Source organism: Scleropages formosus, chromosome 7 (genome assembly GCF_900964775.1).
Source record: "Scleropages formosus chromosome 7, fSclFor1.1, whole genome shotgun sequence".
In the NCBI taxonomy this organism is placed as follows: domain Eukaryota; kingdom Metazoa; phylum Chordata; class Actinopteri; order Osteoglossiformes; family Osteoglossidae; genus Scleropages; species Scleropages formosus.
In genome coordinates this window covers 8,960,345-8,980,858 of record NC_041812.1, presented here as the reverse complement: position 1 = coordinate 8,980,858, position 20,514 = coordinate 8,960,345, and the positions used below count along the sequence as shown (strand labels likewise).

Genomic DNA, 20,514 nt, shown 5'->3' with positions numbered 1-20,514 from the left:
GCTGGAGTGCTGTGATCTCACATTGTTACTGGGAACTAGGATCCCTTGTACATGAGGAGAGCAGCTGATAGGGAGGTGACTGCAAGAGGTCCTACGATCACCCTCTTTTTTTGGTCTCTTCTTTCTCCTCTAGGCTTTCTAATGGATTCTTCCTCAAGAACATCATACATGTTTTAATTTGTTCAGTTCTGTCAAGGCCTCCTCATTATTTTGTGATTCACATTATACTAAAGGCACATTTCAGACAGTTCATCGTGGAGGGTCTACTGGCATTTAGGCTGAGATGCTGGAGTGGAGCCAGGAGGCCTGGGAGTCAGGCTGTGGGTGTAGGGGGGGGTAGATGGAGTTTCAGCAAGCTGGTGGATTTATGAACTGCTTGGTGGCCTGCTGTGGACGAAGAAGGGATGGATTAGAAAGAGGAGAGTGACGGGGGTGAGAGATGAAGCAGCTTGCAGTGGGCTGAAAGAGCCAGAGCAGACTGGGCTTTGCTCCTGAGAGAAAAGAGAGTGGGAGGCGGGAGGAATGGAAGCAACCAGAGAGCAGGTCTGGGTACCAGAAGATGTCTGTTCTGAGCGGCTATTTCCATGACTGAACTCGTGTATCTTGGTGTCTGGGTGCTGAAGTCTCTTTATGAAACAACTTGAGAACAAGCAGCACAGACATCTACTTTCCTGTGAAGCATATCAGGGTCTGGCCTCACAGGATGAACATTGATAGACACTGTAGATCTCTTAATACCCTTGAACGTTTTTAACATATTGCATCTTATGATGTTAAAATGGGACTAGATTTCCCAATGTATCTACACAGCTTATGCTGGATCTTTGATATGAAGCAACAGCTGGAGAAATGTGGCAAAAGTAGCCAAGCCAAGGTCTTGTGGTTGTTCCTCCACAGACTCCTGAGGACGCGAGCTCTGGAGTGGTACTACAGTGTGCTGAAAAGGCGGTACCGACGCTTTGGGAGCACCAAGGTGCTGAAGTCGCTCTACAGGAAGTACATCACTGACCAGGGCATCCTGGCAGAGCTCGCAGGTACTGCAAACATCTCACTCGAGTTGGACACAAGGCCGAGAGCCTTGAAGAATCCATGACATGTCTGTACAAGACTATATGTCTTTCTAAGTGTCAGAGTCTAAGTGTGTTTGTATTTTCCTCATTTAGTCATTCGGTGTCGGATCAAGGTTTATTTTGTGAGATCAGGCTTTAACAGCGGGATTTTCAATGCTCTCAGATCAACTACCACAAATCAGCAAACCTGCATCATGTTTGCGGAGTGTGTCATTCCCCACATCCCAGCAAGAGATCTGTGCTCCTCATCCTCTGGACTCGTAGAGGTTCCACTCACAAATGGTCCAAAATCTAAAGTACATAGCTTTTTTTATTTTAACCATGATGTGGTGACATTAGCTCCCTTTGTCCCTCAGAATTGCTGAATCCCTCTGAGAAACCAAGAATGGTCTCAAACCCATCTCTCTCAGAGCCATCTCTCTCCTGACAGCTGCATAAATGAGTCCAACACCATCTGCTATGATTACCTATGTATTTGCTATTTGAATATCTTCTATAGGCAGCTACTTGAGGGATGTGAACCAGCAACATGGTGGTATCAGACAGATAAGCTGCGTGTCCATAATCCTGTGTTTAAAGCGCTCTTGTTGTTGATGCACTTTTTTTTGTCTCTGATGTATACATTGCCTTGGAGAAAAGTATCTGCAAAATTTATAAATATATAGTTGCAGCCCCCCCAACAGAGTTACTATATGTTTTACCTGACCTTCATTCCTTTCTTACATTCCTATAAAGGCCATTACAGTAATAAGAGTCCTCAGTCAAAGCTCAGGACCAGATGCTCCCTCATTCATCTCCTGGCTGCAGTTGCTGAACTGCACTGCAAAGTAGGAGAAATAAGATTAGATGCCTCTAAGCTCTTGTTTCACATAACAAGTTTGACAGATTAGACCATACCAGTCAGGAAATGGTTGAAAGCCCAATGGGCACTGCCTCTGGAGCAGATGGTAACCCGTAATGGGGTTGATGACGCAGAGTTGACAAAAAGAGGAGTAGCTGTGTGAGTGTGTAGGGATCAAAACACTAAATCCTTCCATGTTGTTGCACCTCATGACATTTTAGACTTTTTCTGTCAACCCTTGTGCTCAGGTGTGAGGACAAGTACATGTAGACACCCTCAGGATGTCAGGGTGACTCCTGAGTCCTTGTAGACCTCCTCCAAGCTTAAGGACAACTGAGGTAAATGTGGACACCATTGAGTTGCAAGGATGACTGAAGTACATGTAGACCCCCTCCTGGATTAAGGATGATTCAGAACTACGTATAGACACTCTCCAGGTGTGAAGATGTAGAGAACCTCCAGGCTTAAGGTTGACTGAAGTAGATAGACACCCTAGAGGTATAAGGATGACTGAGGAGCACATATAGACACCCTCAAAGCTTACAGATGACTCAGGGCTCCATGTATACATCATTGAGGTGAAGGATGACTGAGGAGTTCATGTTGATGCCCTCAAAGTGTAAGAGTGACTCAGGAATACAAAGACTCACCTTTGAGGTGTAAGGGTAACTAAGAGGAACATGGAGACACCTGTAAGGGGTCAGGTTGGCCTGGCTGGACTTACAGTTACTCTGGTGGACTCAGAAGGACATGTGGAGACATCTCAGATTTTTCCTCCTTGGAGAGCAATGTGGTGGTTGAACCTGGACCCAGCTAGAGTGGAAGTGTGGGCAGGAGGTTGTATGTCACAGCCCTGGGACACCCTCACCCTCAGGATGCCTTTTTCTAAAATGCCATGGATCTAGAGCAAGGAGCAGACAGCTTATGGACCCACCACACTAACTACGTTGGGACGTACGTCCAGGACCGTTTTTTTCTTGCAGACACATTTTTACGACCCTTGCAGTTTTGTAATGCCAGGATTTTCTTTACAAGGATAGATGCTGGAGTGGTTTATTTGCTGAGCTCCGCACATTGCTATCAAAAATAATATTCCAATTAATTCGTCAAACAAGGAAAATGATGGCACGATAAAGACACCAGTTCCTGTGTTCATGTTTTTCATATTTCACAGTGTTCGTGATGGATGATTTTTTTTTTTTTCCCCACGGAGAACTTTGTTACTTTTCTCTGAGCTGTGTTTATGAAGATGACAGTAGCTTTCTCTACCCCGCCTGCAGAGGGCAGTGTGTATGACGACAGTATCTACAATGAAGGGAGCGGCACCGAGTCGCCGTTCCGGAGGAACAGCGAAGGTGAGGATGAATGCTTCTCTGGGAAGCACGGCTGAAGAGCTGAAATAATTGTGTGGAGGTGTGGGGATATCCACTTTTAACAAGCATTGGGGGGGCAGCAGGGTATGGGATGGTGGCCCAGTTGGATCCATCCGTGGGTGGAGGAAGGGAGGGGTTAGGATCCTGCAGGTGTGAGACCAGTCTTGCACCCGTGTTCCTCACTACAGGGGTACTTGCTACTGCCCCCTAGTGGTCACCACAGAAACCTCAGCGCTGTTTGGTGTCATAACTATTTCTTTATTTGACTCATACAGAAACAGAAATTCTGACGCAGCCAGATTCTGACTGAAATCTACTGTACATACTAGTCTTTTTGTCGAGCACGACTGTATTTTGAGGCGGCCGTAAAGAAGAGAGGTTAGGGACCGTCTCCCTTTAATCTGAAGGCCTGATGCAGTAAAAGTTACCCTGCAGTATAAATAGGTAAAGCACTGTAACTGGTTATGTGTGCAGCCTTTGTAAGAGATGTTGGACAAAGGTGTCAAGGGCCTTTATTGATTTTACAATTTCTTAAAGTGCCCGTGTGTCCAGATCACAGCATGGCTGAGACGCTCAACGTTGCTCTCCAGGTGGCCGAGGAGGCGGTAGAGGAGGCCATCGCCAGGACCGAGGAACACTGTGACAACTTGGTGAGCCAACACCTGGTCACTCTGTCCAGCTGTCTCTCCTATCCACCTGTCTCCTACATACACCCACCTTCGTTTTTCCTGCAGGAGAAGCAGGACGAAGTGCGTTACTTGCAGGACAACAAGGATGAGCTGATCGAGGAACTCGCCACATCGATCGTGCAGAAGGTGAGGCTCCGCCCTTTGGTCACTGTGAACGTTAACCTCGCCATGCTGTCCGATGATCAGTCACCATGCTGAAGGCAGAGGCTAGTTTCTCATTGGATGCCTGCGAGTCCCGCTGTGCGCAGCCCCTGTGGGCTCCCCGTGTCCTGGGGGGCGCTGCAGTGGAGCAGTGACCTGGCACCCCCCTCCCCACAGCACGCCCTCCGTTCACCCTCCCCTCCCACCTCCAGATTGTCCGCCGTAGGAGGAAGCTGTCGCAGATGCAGCCCCAGTACGAGATGGATCTGCCCCAGCAGTGCGGTGAGGGCACCTCCTCCCCTTCCACCCTGTCTCGACAGAACACCATCCCCTCCCAGGCGAGCCTGAAGGGCGCCAACTCGCTCTGGGTAAGACAGCCCCCCCACTTGCTCTGGGTAAGACACCCCCCCCCTCGCTCTGGGTAAGACACCCCCATTCACACAAAAGGAAATTCACTGGCTCCTCATGTTACGAACGGTCGAGTTGCAAATTTTCAAATGCAGAAACGCTGCCCAGTTCATACATTTATAGTTGCATTATCTTCATTTATTTTCAGAAATTTCTGTCTTTGTTTACCCTCTGCACCACTAGATGGCAGTAAAAAGCAAGAGTAGTGTGGGACCGCCTTAATTCGACTCACTTCCACAGTGTTTACAGCTCGAGCCGAGTGTTCTTGAGTGTCGGATCAATAACAAGACGAGGAATGTTGCGTGTGTTTATGGGATGAATCCGTCAGCAGTCGACATTGGATGGGAGTTAGGGGAGATGGTTTTTTTTTTTTTTATTTTCAGTCATTTTAAGTTGGTTTTATTGTAATGTAACACAACTCAAATAAAAACGCTAAGTAAAATCTTACAACGTATTATTGCAAGGGGGGCATGGTGGCGCAGTGGGTTGGGCTGGGTCCTGCTCTCCGGTGGGTCTGGGGTTCGAGTCCCGCTTGGGGTGCCTTGCAATGGACTGGCGTCCTGTCCTGGGTATGTCCCCTCCCCCTCCCCCTCCAGCCTTACCCCCTGTGTTGCTGGGTTAGACTCTGGCTCCCCGCAACCCCGTATGGGACAAGCGGTTCAGACTGTGTGTGTGTGTGTATTATTGCAAATCATTATATCAATATCTGCGATATTTACAAGAATGAATCAGAGAATAGATGGAGTGAAGCCTGTATTATGAAGTTTTTCTGAGGGTGACTTAGTGATAAAAGTGACTTGGGAGTTAGAAACAAAAATGAGTTAGACAGAGACGAGGAGCTGGTGAATCAGGAAATCAATGACAGACCCGCATAAGTAAAGGTGCGTGTGGCCACGGTTCCAGCGGTCCCGCTCAGCGTTCTCCTTGACCAGTGAGGCGGCCCCAGATGAACACGTTCCCGAACCGAGGTCTGACAGTTCGGTGGAGGTGCGGGCGGCAGTGAAGGGCTACGCCTCACTGAGGAGGGACACCGTGGCGTCCCTGGCCAGCTGGAAGAGCGTTGACAGGCTGGACAACTCCAGTAAGTCCACAGTGTCTTTGACACGACATGATGGACCACAGGGAGTCTCACTGGGAACAGTGAATCGAAGGAACGCATAGTGTGTGGCTACACATTGTGTCAGCTGAGTCTGGATATCTCTCTGTGTGTGTGTGTGTTCAGTGCTCCAGAGCCCGGATGGGAATTGGATCGCTCTCCAGAGCACCCAACTGTCCCGGCCCAGTCTGCTAACCAAACGCAAGAGCCTTGTGTTCAGCGCGCTGGAGCAGGAGTCTGGCTCCATCTCCGCCTACCATGACATGGGCTCCGACACGGAGCCGGAGGCCGATAGCGGCTGGGGCGCCGCCCTGCTGGAGTTCCGGAGGAAGATGTCCCATCGGGAGTCAGAGTGGACAGACATTCGCGGGCCTTCCACTGGCCCGCCTTCTCCACAGCTGCCCCCGGAATTGGGAATGCCGGGTACGCCTGACACTCCGGGTACGCCGGGCAGCCCCGCTAGGTCCCAGGTTCAGCTGCTGTCCTCCTTGAGGAGGATGGGGCGCCGGCAGTCAATCCCGCGCTGCTCTCACGGCCTGGATATCAACCTGAACCCCGATTTCGCCGGTTCCGCATCGGTGGACAGCAGCGAAGTGGAGGATGGAAAGGGCGAGCGGGTCGGGAGGTCCCGCAGGCGCAGAACAAAGCACGAACGTTTGGAGCAGGCCGGGAGTCCCTGTATGCAGTACTCGTCATCCGTCCCGGTGAGCGACCCCCCCCCCCCAGCAAACAGGTTCCGTCGCTACATTCTGTACCTATCATTTAGAGTCTTCCTGAAGTCGTAAATATAGTTTTTCTTGCTGACTTGCTACCGAAACCCTGTAGCATCTCACTCTTCAGCGAGACTTTGAAGGAAGTGCAGTACTGCCCAGGGCCACTAGATGGAGCCAGTAAACTGATGACCACCTGTTTGTTGGTTTACCTGGATGTTGTGCTAAAATATGACAAAACTATCACCTTTACATCCCCAAAGTTTCTTTCAATAGCGGAACAGTAGCCGACTGTAACGTTTCTAGTTGTTAGTTTAGATCCTGCTCTTAAGGACACATCTGGTCACTGGAGCAGTAGGATGTGTTTGGCTGACGGCTGTTTCGGGTCTCCTTTTCCTCAGGATTACAGCAACTTATTGCTGAACGTCATAGTGAAAAACTTTAAGCTGGAAGGCCCACCTCCCTCGAGCAGTCCAGGCCACCCCATGACCCCTGACACCGTGACCTCCAGCGCCGCGGCACCTGATGTAAGAAACGTTGACTTCGCGGCCCACCGAGCAAAAGACGTGGGGCCCGTCGGCCTCCTCGAGATGGAGCTGCACTCTGAACTGCGCGAGCTGTCGGACCAACCCGCGGAGGAGCCAGGGGCGAGAGGAGCAGAACGAGAGAAGATGCGCAATGACACCAGCAAGGAGGGACAAAGATCAGAGGCGCAAGAGAGACAAGTGGTGACTGGGTGCAGTATGGAGTCAGTGAAGGCAGGTCAGGTGGGTGGGGAGGAGAACGTGAACATAGAGGTAAAAGGACCCAAAGAAAGAGAGGATCTGGAACATATTGGAGCAGAACCAGCCATGGATGGGAAGATAATAGATGAGGAGAGACAAGCCCATGCAGAGGCAGAAGGTAAACTAAAGGATCAGGCCAAAAGACTTTCGGTGCAACACGATGGTGGACAAGTTGAAGTGCAGAAGGGAAATCCAGAGAAGTCAGATGGAGGGAGACGTATAAAGGTGGAGACAGAGAAAGCTGAGGAGAGTGACGAAGTGATAGAGGTTCTCATAGCGGGTGAGGGTCTCCAGGAGGTGGATGGGGAGATAGAAGTTGGCGAGGAGGTAGGAATTCTTGCAGAGATGAACGTTGAGGATGGCCTTGAGGCAGTCTTAGACGATCCAGGACAAGCTGAAACGACAAATGAAAAAGTAGGGGAGTTAGGCAGCGAGAAAGGACCTCAAGTCGACCCGGAAGAACACGGGGAGTCGGAAAAAGGGAAACCTGGTGAGGCAGAGATAGAAGTCAAGGAGAAAAGCGGTGAGAGAGAAGCGGAGAGCGCAGAAAAGGTGGAGACTTTGAACAAAGTGGAGGAGACCGGTGAAGAAAAGACAGAAGTAGGAGGAAATGAACCAGTTGGTTTGGAGACATTGCAGCAGAAAGTCGAGATGATTGAGGGGGGAGACACCGAAGCTGTGGAGACCTCCATGGAGGGGATTCCATCAACTGTGGAGACCATATTGGCAGAAGACGTGCGCAGAGTAAGTACCTGTAATGCTGTCCTTCTTAGCCAATCCAGAGTGAGCACGTTCCCCTGACATCCACTCTTCGGCTCGCCGTAGGACACAGCCAATCAGGACAGCCAGCTGGTCATGCCACTAACCTTATTGGCCAGCTCCTGTTAGGCTTAGCCAATCAGATTAGCTAAATTGAGGCCTACCCCTTATTGGTCAGGTCTCTCTGAAGGGCATTATGGTGCTTAGCCAATCAATACAGCAATCTGAAACAGCTAAATCTGAGACAGCTAAACACTCTATCCACCTTATTGGACAGTTTGTATTAGAGAGCAGAGCCAATCAATATTGTTGCTTGAAAGCTCCTTGTTATTGATTGGCTACCTCTCGAGAGCACAGCCTATCAGCGTAGTTCCCTGAAAACCGTATAATTATTATAATAATAGTAATTAATACTTTAATATCCATAATTATTATATGGAATTATTGCCCTATTAAAGGAGCTCAAAAATAAGGTCTTCATAGTGTGCAGCTGATTGGAATTGAAAGCTTGACATAAAACCCACCGAATTCGGTCGTCTCTCCCTACTGCCAGCCCAGCGTTGGCACCTTCATCGCTGTCCCTTCCTGCTGTTAAATGCCAGGTGTAACGTACACCTTCTTTCTTTCCGTTTCCTATTGCAAAGACTTTCGTCCCGACTTTCCTGCTTCATTTCCTGCTCTGTCTCTCCCTCCCTTCTTCTCTGTGTCCTTCTCGTCCACCAGAAGAGACAGAAAGGCTGTGGTTCTGCGCGGACGCGGCGCTTCCTCTCCTCTGTGTTATTGCAAGTGAGAGCCCAGAAGTCCCACACGCGGCCCTTCTCGAGAGCCACAGCGCGTCACTTAGGTCTTTCCGAGCCTTTTATCTCGGCGTCGCCGGTTCTTCTCGAAGGGGTCATTAAGACCCCCCCCCCCCCGGCCACGATACATCGTGTGATCGTGCCGTGATTCGCGCTGCTTCGCCGTCGCCCTTTTGCGGTGTTTCTTACTAATGGTGCGCGCCGCTAATGGCCCTTCTGCCTCCTGAAAGCGAGACGCCGCTGCTTTCTGCCCTCTGGGCCTCGACGTCCTCCTCACTTTAATTAGTGGTGTTTCCACCAGAGCTGCGTTTACGTTCCTAAAAGTACAGGCTGCCGACCCGCAGCGCTTCATCTGCTGTACACCTGATCAGTGCCGGACCGATCCAGCAAATGCACGGATGGGCGTCTGTATTATTAAGGTTCTCTTTTTTGTGACTTGGTGTTAAACGTGACTTTAGATGTGTGAACCGAACTAATTACAAACACGCTTCTGGTCCCGCTTGTGTTCGTAAGATGATGATGATGATGACAACTTCACTTTATTTTTTAATTAACACAAAGGTCAAATTGTATCCTCACGCTTGTGGTGTTTTCTTTATACGTTTGCATGTTTTTTAAATATATCTAACTTTTGAAGTTTTAAATGACATATGGGAAAACGTGGGAAATTGTCCGTTTTTCACCGGTGCATCTTGAAACCTCCAGTTCCTAATGTGCTCCTAGAGCTCAAGTCTGCGATGTTTTCAGAACCACTCTTCGCACACCGGGGCTTCCTGGAGCGGCTCTCTCGCTCCGACTCGTGATCTTGCGGCGTCCGGGTAAATGAGGGATCACCATGGGAAAACGGTGGCGGTCCTGTTAGCTGCCCTGGCTTGCGGTCTTTGGAAACACACTTCAAGAATACTAACCAATCCATTTTAATCGCTAAAAAAAATCTGTCTACCCTGTGTGACCCCCCACCCCCCCACCCCCCCTTTCTTCCACGCGCGGGTCTGGAGCAGAAGCACTCGGCCGCTTCGCTGAGCAGCATCACCGCCGAGGTGCTGAAGGTGCTCAACGCTACGGAGGACCTGATCGAGGAGGCGGGAGGCGGCGGGCGGGACCAGGCAGCACCCAGCAGCGGCGAGACGCCCCCATCGGACCAACAGAGCGCCAAGAAGCTGGATGAACACCTCACCAAGCTGGAGGAGAATGTAAGAACCCCCGTGCCTGGTCGTTATGGACAGGAAGGAGGAGTGACGCACGTGCATACGCACCCGTACGCACTAATACGCAGCTATAATGATACACGCAAGCGTAGCGCCACTGCAACAGGTCCATGTCGAGAATGCGATGCCACAGGATTCGCTAACCGCCCCTAACAGGTGTACCTTGCTGCCGGTACCGTGTTCAAGCTGGAGGGGGAGCTGGTGGAACTCGAGGAGTGCGCCCGCAGTATCAGCAGCATCACCACGGAGGAGGAGCTCGCGCACCTGGAGGAACAGGTGGCCAGTGCTGCCGCGCAGGTGCAGCAGTCGGATCTCCAGGTGTGTTCCGCCACCTCCGCGGATCGGGGTCCGGCGTCTTCCGCGTACCGCCTGCCCCGCCCGGCCGTCACGCCCGTCCGTCTGCTCTTCCGCAGGTGTCCGGTATTGCGGCGAGAATCTCGGCTCTGAAGTCTGCCGGGCTGAACGTGGCCCCGAGCGCCGCGCCGCAAAAGGTAGAACCTGCAGCTTGGCCCGCTTGGCCCGCTTGGCCTGCAGCCTGCAGCGTGGCACAAATCACAGAGTGACCTCAACATTGCGACCGGGTCGTGATCATGTGATTGTCGTGTGCCACACAGACACAGGCACAGGCACAGACACAGACACAGACCCAGACGCAGACCATAGCTGTGTCGCGCCAGCAGAGGAGAAAACTGCCACATCCTCCCTCCCGGAAAGGTATACGTTCTTTCCCTCTCCTTGTTCATCATTATGTTATATTAAGCCAAAAGCGCTAACGAACCTTGTTTGTAACTCTGTTGTCACTTTTACCTCGAAGACATAGTCAATTAATAGTACAGATCCCCCCCATTTATTCACTAGGTGGGTTCCGTAAAATTCCAGGATGTAGCTATAATAAATAAAAATATTCTGTAGTACCATTTAATATGTTTATTAACTTTGAGCTACACTCAAATTCAAACTAATTTAAAAGAAGAAAATAAAAATACTTCATAACCACAAACTAAGATTATCAACAGGCTAATAATAACAAGAGGGGGGCACAGTGGTGCAGTGGGTTTGACCAGGTCCTGCTTTCCGGTGGGTCTGGGGTTCGAGTCTTGCTTGGGATGCCTTGTGATGGACGGGTGTCCCGTCCTGGGTGTGTCTCCTCCCCCTCCAGCCTTCTGCCCTGTGTTGCTGGCCTAGGCTCCGGTTTTCCGCCACCAGACAGTGTGTGTGTGTGTGTGTGTGTGTGTGTGTAATGGCAATTAATAGTACAAACATCCATCCACTGCTATAGGTATTTTTTAAAATAATTTGTCATGCTATTAAGGTTTTTATAATATTTTCAAGTTTGAGCTACATTACACACACACACACACATTTTCGGAACCGCTTGTCCAATACAGGGTCGCGGTGAACCGGAGCCTAACCCGGCAACACAGGGCGTAAGGCAGGAAGGGGAGGGGACACAGCCAGGACGGGACGCCAGTCCGTCGCAAGGCACCCCAAGCGGGACTCGAACCCCAGACCCACCAGAAAGCAGGACCCGGTCCAACCCATCGCACCACCGCCCCCCCCCGAGTTACATTACTAAAACAAATTTTAGAAGTACAAAATAAAAACATATCTTCTCAGCAAACTCCTATTCAGTTATTGACTGATTCATCCCGTGAACATGCGTTCATCTTGTTATTGATTACCGACCCTCAGGTACACCGAGCATGAGCTGAATCGGGCTTTTGCTCTGCTACAGACAAACTTTATAAAATAGATAAGGAAATGATATTAAAAATAAAGAGAAAAATGTTTATGCCTGAAAATGTGAAAATCAACAATTTAAACATTGAGGAACTAGTGCGCAGAGAACGGTGAACAGGACTGTGTCACATGCGGCACGTCATGGCAGCGCTTGCGACATGTTCAGCTTTGTATGAAATCTAAGAAAGAGTTTTTTTGAAGAACCACCTGGAAGTTTCCAGCATTTTCCCTAAACGGCAACGCGTGAAACGAGAGGTAAAAAGGAGAGGCGTGCGGAAAGGCGCACGTCCGTGCGAGATGTTGTGAAAGGGAACGCTCTTCAGCGGCGGGCCTCAATGGAGGTGTCGTGACCCGGCCCTCGTCTCGAGAGCCTTGAGTGCGACGGAGCCGAACGCACGCATTAGTCAGGGCCCGCTTTCAAAGGAAACTTGGAAACGCCGGCAGCGAGATGCGAACGCAAAAAGTCGGATTCATAAAGCGACTCGGTGAGAAAGAACACGAAAGGCTTCCATTTCCGTGACTTGTCCTTTGTGCCGTTCACTCAAGATGTTCGTGTATTTTCTGAGAGCTAATTACGGCTGATTTTGAGAACGTCCGGGTGCAGGCGAGGTGACGAGGCGCCGCGTCTTTCTTGTTTTTCTAACAGGGAGCGACCACAAGTCGGGGCCGAAGTCCAGGGCGCTGAGATCCTAGAGCCGTGCCTTTACCCAGCATGCCCCTCGCTCTCTGCTGCGGCCTGCTGCGCCGGAGGCACGGAGCTCTTCTGCCTTAACCGGAGCCTCAAACCCTGCACACGTACACGCCAAGCGTGTCCCTTCCAACGTCACATAACGTCCTGTAGGAAATAGTGCATGGCTCATAATAGAGATTTATCGCTAATTTTCATTCTCTTCTCTCTCATCTGATTTTAAGGAAATGATCCTTACGCTTGAAACTGGACTGGACTGTTCTTGGCGGGATCGTGTAAAAACGATATTCACACATTTATTGGAGAATTCGTTAGAAAACTGCTGTTTCCAGCATCTTTGGGTTTTTTTTGTGGAAATGAGGTTTCTGTTGATTTAAATAAAATATCCCTATGAAAACATGCGCAAAGGTTTATCGCCTTCAGAAGGACTCGGTACAGGTTCAGTTCGTTCGCAGAAATCGGGTTGCCAGGTGCGTCGTTGTAAAACAAACTTTTAACTGCCATTCATTTAAATGGAGAGAAAATGTGCTCCTGAACCATAAAACAGAGGAAAAGTCATTTAAAAAAGTATAGAACATTAGAAGATGAAGATTAGGGCGACACGGTGGCACAGCAATCAGTGCTGCTGTCTCACAACACCTGGGTAGTTCGATCCCCGCTCAGTCTGTGTGGAGTTTGCATGTTCTCCCCGTGTCTGTGTGGGTTTCCTCCGGGTGCTCTGGTTTCTTCCCACAGTCCAAAGACATGCTGTTCATGTTCCTCCATGGTGCGCGTTCCACTGATGTACGAATGAGCGACCCGCTGTAAGTAGTGTATCGAGCAGTGTAAGTCACCACGGTGAATAAGGTGTGTGGGCTGATGACACTACATAGTATCATTGTAAGTCGCTTTGGAGAAAAGCGTCTGCTAAGTGAATAAATGTAATGCCTGACACCTTTATTTGGCTTGCCCTGCTCGTTGTATTTTACCATGTTTCAGATGGAAGGGTCAGGCTTTCCTTTGCCTTCCGAATATCTTTTAGCGCTCAAACTTATTTTTTCACTCATAGCTCCTTATGACAGATGGTGGTTTTAGCTTATTTATTAAGTCATGACTTGTGTGAGACGCATGTGGGGGGGGGCTATGTGCAACGGGATGACTGACATGTGCGGGAGAAGCCACGCTATGGTCACCTTGTGTGGGACTCTGCGTCGCCGAGGCTTGTGTTTCGAACCGAAATGCCTGTCGTCCATACTGTGGCTCACTATGCAAATTTTAGAGTACAAATGATGCGCTTCTAGCAGCAAATCATAAGCGTCGGTGATGTGGGGGGAGGACTCTGTTGTGCTCTTCTGCTTGATGAAGCCAAAGAACCGTTGCTTCAGCGAGCAGGTTTTAGCCTGGTAACCGGGTTCCCTGTCACCATGGCCGTGCAAACACAGTCCCCACCTTGAACACACCTTGTTACGTGAGCTTTGATCGATTGGAAGCGTATCGATGACACGTGGGTTATAAATATGGATCGCTGACCGGAAAGCTGCCAGTTAAGGTCCAGGCTGGAATCCAGCCATAATTCCGTGGAGAAAGACACTTGTCACGAATTACTCCAACAATGTATCAACATTTCTAATGTTAAGTGTCACCTCAGCAAATGCATCACCTGACGCACCGCGATAATAGTGCTGATCCACCATGATAAATCGTTACTGAACTGAATATGTAATGTTTCGGTGTCATATTTTGCTTTGTCGGATTGGTTTTTCGATGGATGTGTGGGTCAAGTGGAAGTCGCGCGTAACGGAGCACATGGTGTAAAAACTGCAGATCTGGCAGCAATAGACTCCGTATCTCTAAGTGAGCCTTTAAAACAGAAATCCTTCCGTTGGTTTGGCTTCAGCTGTGCTCTTTCGCGCTTCTTTCACTCACCTGGATGATGTTCTGCCAAAATCCTCCAAGGTCCATGTTTGGGTGTATCACTGTAGAGCTGCTGTGGGAGAACAGTGATTCTGCAGACTCTTTACAGGTCTTAAAGTGCCTGTATTCTCTCTCAATATTCATTTTTTATAAAGCTTTTCTTTTTCTCTCAGATTGTTTTCAATATGAAACTGTGATTTTTTTTTTTTTTTTGAGTTTAAATGAAGCACAAGATTCGCAAGATTTCCTTGAGATGTTCTCTGAACCGCCTTCTGCCGTCGTCTTTTAAGGTTGATTGAACTTTTCAGAACATACTTGCAAATTTAAACCGATCTCGGTTTCAACAAAAAAGCGCAACCAAGGTACTGATCATGAACAAGCCGAGTAATTTTATATACCGCAGTATTTTGGTTCCACTTTTTTAAATACAAAAGAAAATTGTATAGTGAGATGTGACATTTTAATGTAGTGGTGTGACACGGTGGTCAGATTGCAGCGAGCTCAGCAACGTGAAGACAAGATTTGTGCGGTTGTGCCAAACTATTCTAGCCGGGGAAAGATGTAAATGAATAAAAATATGCATCCTGAAATTTGTTGGTTTTATTTCTCTTCAGTCAACTCTAAGCGATTCGCTATGAAGTTCACATCTACAGCTCTTCGCTATGAATTTTATTAATGCACTCAGAACACTCCCTTATTTCAGTGGAAAACAAATGTAGTTTAGTTTCATTTTAAACTGAACAAAAACATTACCTTCAAACACGATTTTAAAAGATGAATCTTTGAAAATATATTTTCAGTCTTACGAAACACATGCACAATACACTGAAACTTAATTGTAACTTTATTTTAATTTGCTCTCATCCTGACAATGTACAGTATGTTCTATAAGACAAAGGCAGCTACCAATAAAAAGCAAAAATTTTGCCATATGTGTCTAGGTTCACGTCTCATGTTCTTTACACAGAATAGTTGCAGCCCATTTGGAGAAATATAATGTTATAAACTTAATTTCACTTCATGTCAACACATGACTAACAATTCCCTTAACGCAATCTTTTTTAAATAACCCTCTATACTACACACTAAGAAACACCAAAAAAGGAAAAAAAAAAAAAATCTGGAAGTTCCAAAAACACAAATTCTCTATTCAACACTTTCAAAAATCTCATCTTTGTTTCACTGGAAATTCATAGTACCACACACACACAAATTAAAATTCTCACATTCTAAATTCACCTTCAAAATTTAAAAAGAAATTGTTTTTCACATGCATTGCAGATTTAATAGAGGTCCATTTTCGTTTCAACAAATGAGGTTACGATCGTCTAACTGATTTATTACTATTCTACTGATGACATTTTTTTTCATTCATTTTAATACACATTTATGGGGAGGCCTGGAGATACGAAAATAACGTACATAGTCGGGAGGAAAGTTTAGACATAAATATTTATGCAGACCAATGATTCTCGGATTTTAATATGTTTAGTGAAACGGTCACAACAAAAAAAAAAAAAGTCAGGAAAAGGATAATATTGGGAAAAGTTCAAATAATTTGCATCAACACGCTTGTTTTCACACACAGCTTTTCCAGACCGGGGTGCGACGATTCGTTCACACGTTTAACTTTAATCGTTCACATGGACCGTCACGCGCTGACACCGGTGCGGTAGCAAGGCCGTCGTCATGGCAACCAGGGGTTTCTCCGCGGGCTCGGCCCCCTGCGGCCCAGGAGGCTGAGGAGGGTCTCCAGGCTCGTGAGCAGCGATGGAGCGGCGCTCTGCCTCTTGCCGAAGCGGCCGATGGGCCTCACGCCACGGTCCACGTACCAGTAAGGGTCCACCACGAGGCCTGGGCGCGCACACGTACACGTACACGCACACGCACACGCACACAAAGAAAGGGGGTAAATGCAGGATCTGGGTATCGCACTGTGTCCCGTTTCGCCAGCCACAGGAGTGGTTGGGATCAATCAATAAATCAATCAATGGGCCAATTCCAATACAGGAATGGGCCAGACAACCCAAAAATGGGACACACGCAAATATTGATATACCATATTTATTAACATATACTGGGAAAAGCACGAGCAACAACTGAAAAAATTAAACCTGAATATGTCGAGTTATTGAATGTGAACATTTATGTATTTTGTATCTTAACTGTTTGCAAAAACACGTGTCATTTCACACAGTTGGTGAACCACCCGATTATATCTTTCTTTATCATAATATTTTTGGTCTAGAACCCATTCTGTACTCATTGTGACGCCGGCCAAGTGCAACATGTTATTAAAACGTGGAGCCAGAAGCGGAATTAACTCACTTCACACGTGCTGCGACTTAAAAGCGGACAGACAATAAAAATAAAGTAACGGGATTGTTTCCGTACCCTGTTATACCAGCCGCCCGATCGTATCCCACAGCTCATAAAATTACCTCCCACGTGACTGTAGACGCCCTGCGACAGGGTACCACACGCCTCGGTAATTATATAACCACTTGTAACCGTATTCCATAACCGTAGATTCGTTCGTCGGGTCCCTTCAGTTTTAGTGCGATCGAAAAAACCACTTTACTGTGGTACTTCACACCAGCACCGATCCGATTTACCGCAATGAGAAGAACACAGAGATCACGGATTTTATGCGTGTCACTTTACACACATACTGTACAGGTGTATTTCTGTGCGGGGACTGCGGGTGGCGAAGTCCTTAGAGTTGTCGCATGCACTCTGAAGGTGATGGGTTCGAGTCCCCGCTCTTACTATAGCGCCGTCGCACAATGAAATGGCCTTTTTGTTTAAATGTGGCTCATGCAACATTGGCAGCGGACAGCAGAAGACGTTTGACAGGAGTCAAGAGACGCAGGAGGGGCGAGAAAGTGCGACCCCCGCACGAAGCACACGGATTGAGTTTGTTTCGTTCGAGTTTGTTTGCACTCAAATTCCTTCAAAAATTGAAATTTTCTTACCTGTAAAAATGCTGAAAAATCAATGCTTAAAAAGTTTCAACGCGCAATTCAATCGGTGAAACAAGCAACCGATCTGCTCTTTTCCTGGGACTAAAACCAACAACCTACTGCTCCTGTTCGCTCATGTCTCCCAGCACACCTTCCACCCGCACTCACCGCGGTCCTCGGCGCCGTGGAAGCCCGCGAGCTCGGGTCCGAGGGTCGTGCCGCGCGCGACGGCCACGAGACCCGCCGCCAGCAGAAGCAGCGCGAGACATTCTCCGACGCCGGGGCACGCGCCTCCGACGGCTGCCATGGCCTGATGATTTCAAAAAGCACAGCGTGTTTGTTTCATTTTATTAGTTTGGAAAAAACAAATTAAAATTATTTAAAAAAGAGCTTCATTAAGTGTTTTGCTCACAGTTTCACCCAAAAAAGCGACACGCATTAAAATGACATGATTTTAAAATTAGACGTACGATCGATCCTGCGATGCTGAAACACATCACATGTTCTTCAGTGACTTACTGGAGTTGTGCGGGCGGACGAGCTCACCTTGACTTTGTGGGTTCCGCTCCCGCGCGCGTCCTGCCCCGATGACAGTGCCCTCGCGCGCGCGTCAGCTCTCGGAGGTCGCGCGGACGCAGAACTTATAGCGGAGCGCAAGTGCGCGCGCGCGCGTCGGAACCAGCAGGGTCACCTTTCCCTGCAACAGTGATCGCTGGTCATCGATGGTCCTCTTCTTATAGCGCCGTGCTCTGCATCCCGCATCCTGCCCCCACGAGGGAGGATCAGGATCAGCATCAGTACGAAGACTTGATCCACCGCTACAGCCCAACCTCACCAGACCCCTTCGCTCGTCTACTTGTTGTGCTCGCTTGGCAACTTGGTGGTCTCGCGCACAAAAGGAGAAACACGGAGGTTCTCGGTTCCGGCTCCGTCGTGGTGGAATGACCTCCCCCTGTCACTCAGAACTGCTGAAACTCTATCCAAATCTAAAAAGAGTCTGAAAACTCACTTCTTCCCGACTCACTTTGCCCAAGATCTCTCCAGCTCATTTACGGTGTGAAAGTTCATGCACCGTAACCTCGTGATCGTCCCCAGATGAACCTTTACACACCGCTACTCCTGCACTGCATGTAGATGTTTGTGTACCTCTAAAAAAAATTGTAGCAAGATGATCAGGATTCGTTTATCCTGCGTTTTATGCACCTACTCGTGCGATGAACATTGATGCATCAAGTGGAAAGAAATAAACTAGGTTCACTCATGTCTGCAACTATGTCTCTTTCTCCTAATGTAATGAACACCTTGTATTTCTCCGAGATGTTCGTAGGTTTGGAGAGAAGCGTCTGCTAAATGAACCCATGTAAATGTAATGTAATATCAGTGATGCTCACAGTGCAGAGGCGCGGAAGCGCAGAGCACAACCTCGGCGACCGCTGGCGGTTGACCAGCACCTGGAGGGGACCGAGTTCAGTCCAAAAGCACAGCTTCACACCTCCAGATGAAGTACCGCAAGTGAGGTGAGGTGAGGTGAGAACCAGTGGGGTCCACCAGCTGGGCTTGTCCAGGGGTCACGTGGAACCTCTGGTCACATGGAGCACATGAGCCCCTCCAAAGACACGCAGTGCACAGAGAGACACCGATCAGCGCATCACCTGTGGGAGATGGATGTGACTCACCTGGTCACAGCTGGCCTCTCGAACCCAGAGCCCACAGGGGTGCTCAGGTGAGGGTTAGTGATCAGCCCACCGAGGGACAGGACTTTGGAGTCCTGCGCTTTACATGGATAAAAAAATATATTAAAGGTGAACTAAAGGAAAAAATAATTCTTCCCATTTAAGTTGTCCAGTGTGTGTGTGGAAGATCAGTGTAACATTGATCTCTGTTCCACCTGGAATCAGCTGTGCGGTGCTGCCCTCTCGTGGACACTGGGAGAATACTCACTTCCCCCTCCACTGCAGGTCCAGTTTGAACTCACTTCTTGATTATTGTGAGCCCATTTTCCTCTATTAATAATTGTAAAGTCAACAAGATGATCATTCCCACCCTTTAATCCAGTCCCTTGTTGTTACTGTGTGTTGCTCTGGCCTTTTGTGTGAATCCAGCGGCCTGGTTCTGCGTGGCCCTGTAGGGGACCTGCACTCCATCCGCATGCCACCGACGCACGGCGTGCACCGTGGCGACGGCCAGTTTGCACGACCGCACTGCAGGGTCATGGGTACGAACACAGCAGGTCACTGTGACACGGGTGAGAATATGAAAGACATAAAGCGTGAAGGCTCTTTTATTTCAAAACCGACAGTCGAAAATGGATTGACATGGGGACAGAGCTGCGATCTGCGGTCCACACGCTTTTCCAAAGGAGGCAACACGTCCAAAACGGCAACGTCCCGCTGATCAGAGCTCTACGCAGGATTATTCTAGAAACTGTCCCCGTCATCTCAGGCCTGGAAATCCCTCATGACAACAACATTGACCTTTGCCTTGCCGTGTAAAAATGTGTTCGGACACGAACCCGCCGTTCCCCGGATGGACTGGTAAACGATGTCAATTGCACATGATCCGAAGATCAGTGCGGTTCTGCCTCCTCTGCGGAACCTGAACTCAAAGCCACCTGTCCTGCCTTTATAGTCGATTTCTTCCAAAACAGTAGTTCATTCATGCACTGACCTGTACACTGACTCCTCAACTTATGAACACAGTTAGGACTGGAAGTCTGTCTGTAACTCATTTTGTTAATAAGTCACTTTTACCCCAAAGTCAACAAAAGCTTAATGATACAGACCTCCCACAATTTATTCACTGAGAGGTTCTGTAAAGACCTTGGATATAGGAATAATTAATTAAAAAAAAATCTTTTTCATTTTAATATTTCAGCTAATATTAATATTTCACCGAAATGTCATCTCCATAAAATTATTCAGTGCCGATTGTTGACTGATTCTTCCCATGAACATGCGCATCGCCCCCCCCAGCAACCCCAGACGTAAGCTGTAAACACTGCGGATGTGAGTTGAATTAAAGCGCTCTCATTGTCCTCTTGTCTTTGATTGCTCTTTACCGCAATGTACTGTTTTGAAGGGTAAACACAGGTCACGTGCTCTGCTACGAAAAGAAGTTTATGAAAACTGATAAGAAAAGAAGCGGCTACTAAAAATAAACGAACTGGAAAGTGATCGTATCCGCAGAAATTATGAGATATTAATCATTTGCAGTATGAGGAGCCAGTGTATTTATTTCTCATAGCATTGTTAAAAAAAATTCTTTTGCAAATAAACAAACAAGATACCACCATTCGACATATTAAGTGTGGAGTTCTGACAAGAATTATTGGAATTTTCATCTCCTGTTTCATC

General features: G+C 48.3%; 1 protein-coding gene across 1 annotated transcript in view; it reads left to right on the top strand.

Moving 5' to 3' along the window:
* Window positions 1-12,965, top strand: part of LOC108937567 (rab effector MyRIP-like) — a 30,656-nt gene extending 17,691 nt beyond the window's left edge. Inside the window, exons 4-16 of the mRNA XM_029253529.1 lie at window positions 898-1,034; window positions 3,192-3,266; window positions 3,837-3,934; window positions 4,019-4,099; window positions 4,327-4,482; window positions 5,426-5,603; window positions 5,745-6,322; window positions 6,730-7,857; window positions 9,569-9,862; window positions 10,034-10,195; window positions 10,291-10,368; window positions 10,492-10,591; window positions 12,264-12,965. Of these exons, the coding sequence (XP_029109362.1) occupies window positions 898-1,034; window positions 3,192-3,266; window positions 3,837-3,934; window positions 4,019-4,099; window positions 4,327-4,482; window positions 5,426-5,603; window positions 5,745-6,322; window positions 6,730-7,857; window positions 9,569-9,862; window positions 10,034-10,195; window positions 10,291-10,368; window positions 10,492-10,591; window positions 12,264-12,310 (3,112 nt within the window). The 3' untranslated portion in view covers window positions 12,311-12,965. The remainder of the gene's footprint in view (window positions 1-897; window positions 1,035-3,191; window positions 3,267-3,836; window positions 3,935-4,018; window positions 4,100-4,326; window positions 4,483-5,425; window positions 5,604-5,744; window positions 6,323-6,729; window positions 7,858-9,568; window positions 9,863-10,033; window positions 10,196-10,290; window positions 10,369-10,491; window positions 10,592-12,263) is intronic.
* Window positions 12,966-20,514: the final 7,549 nt, after the last annotated feature.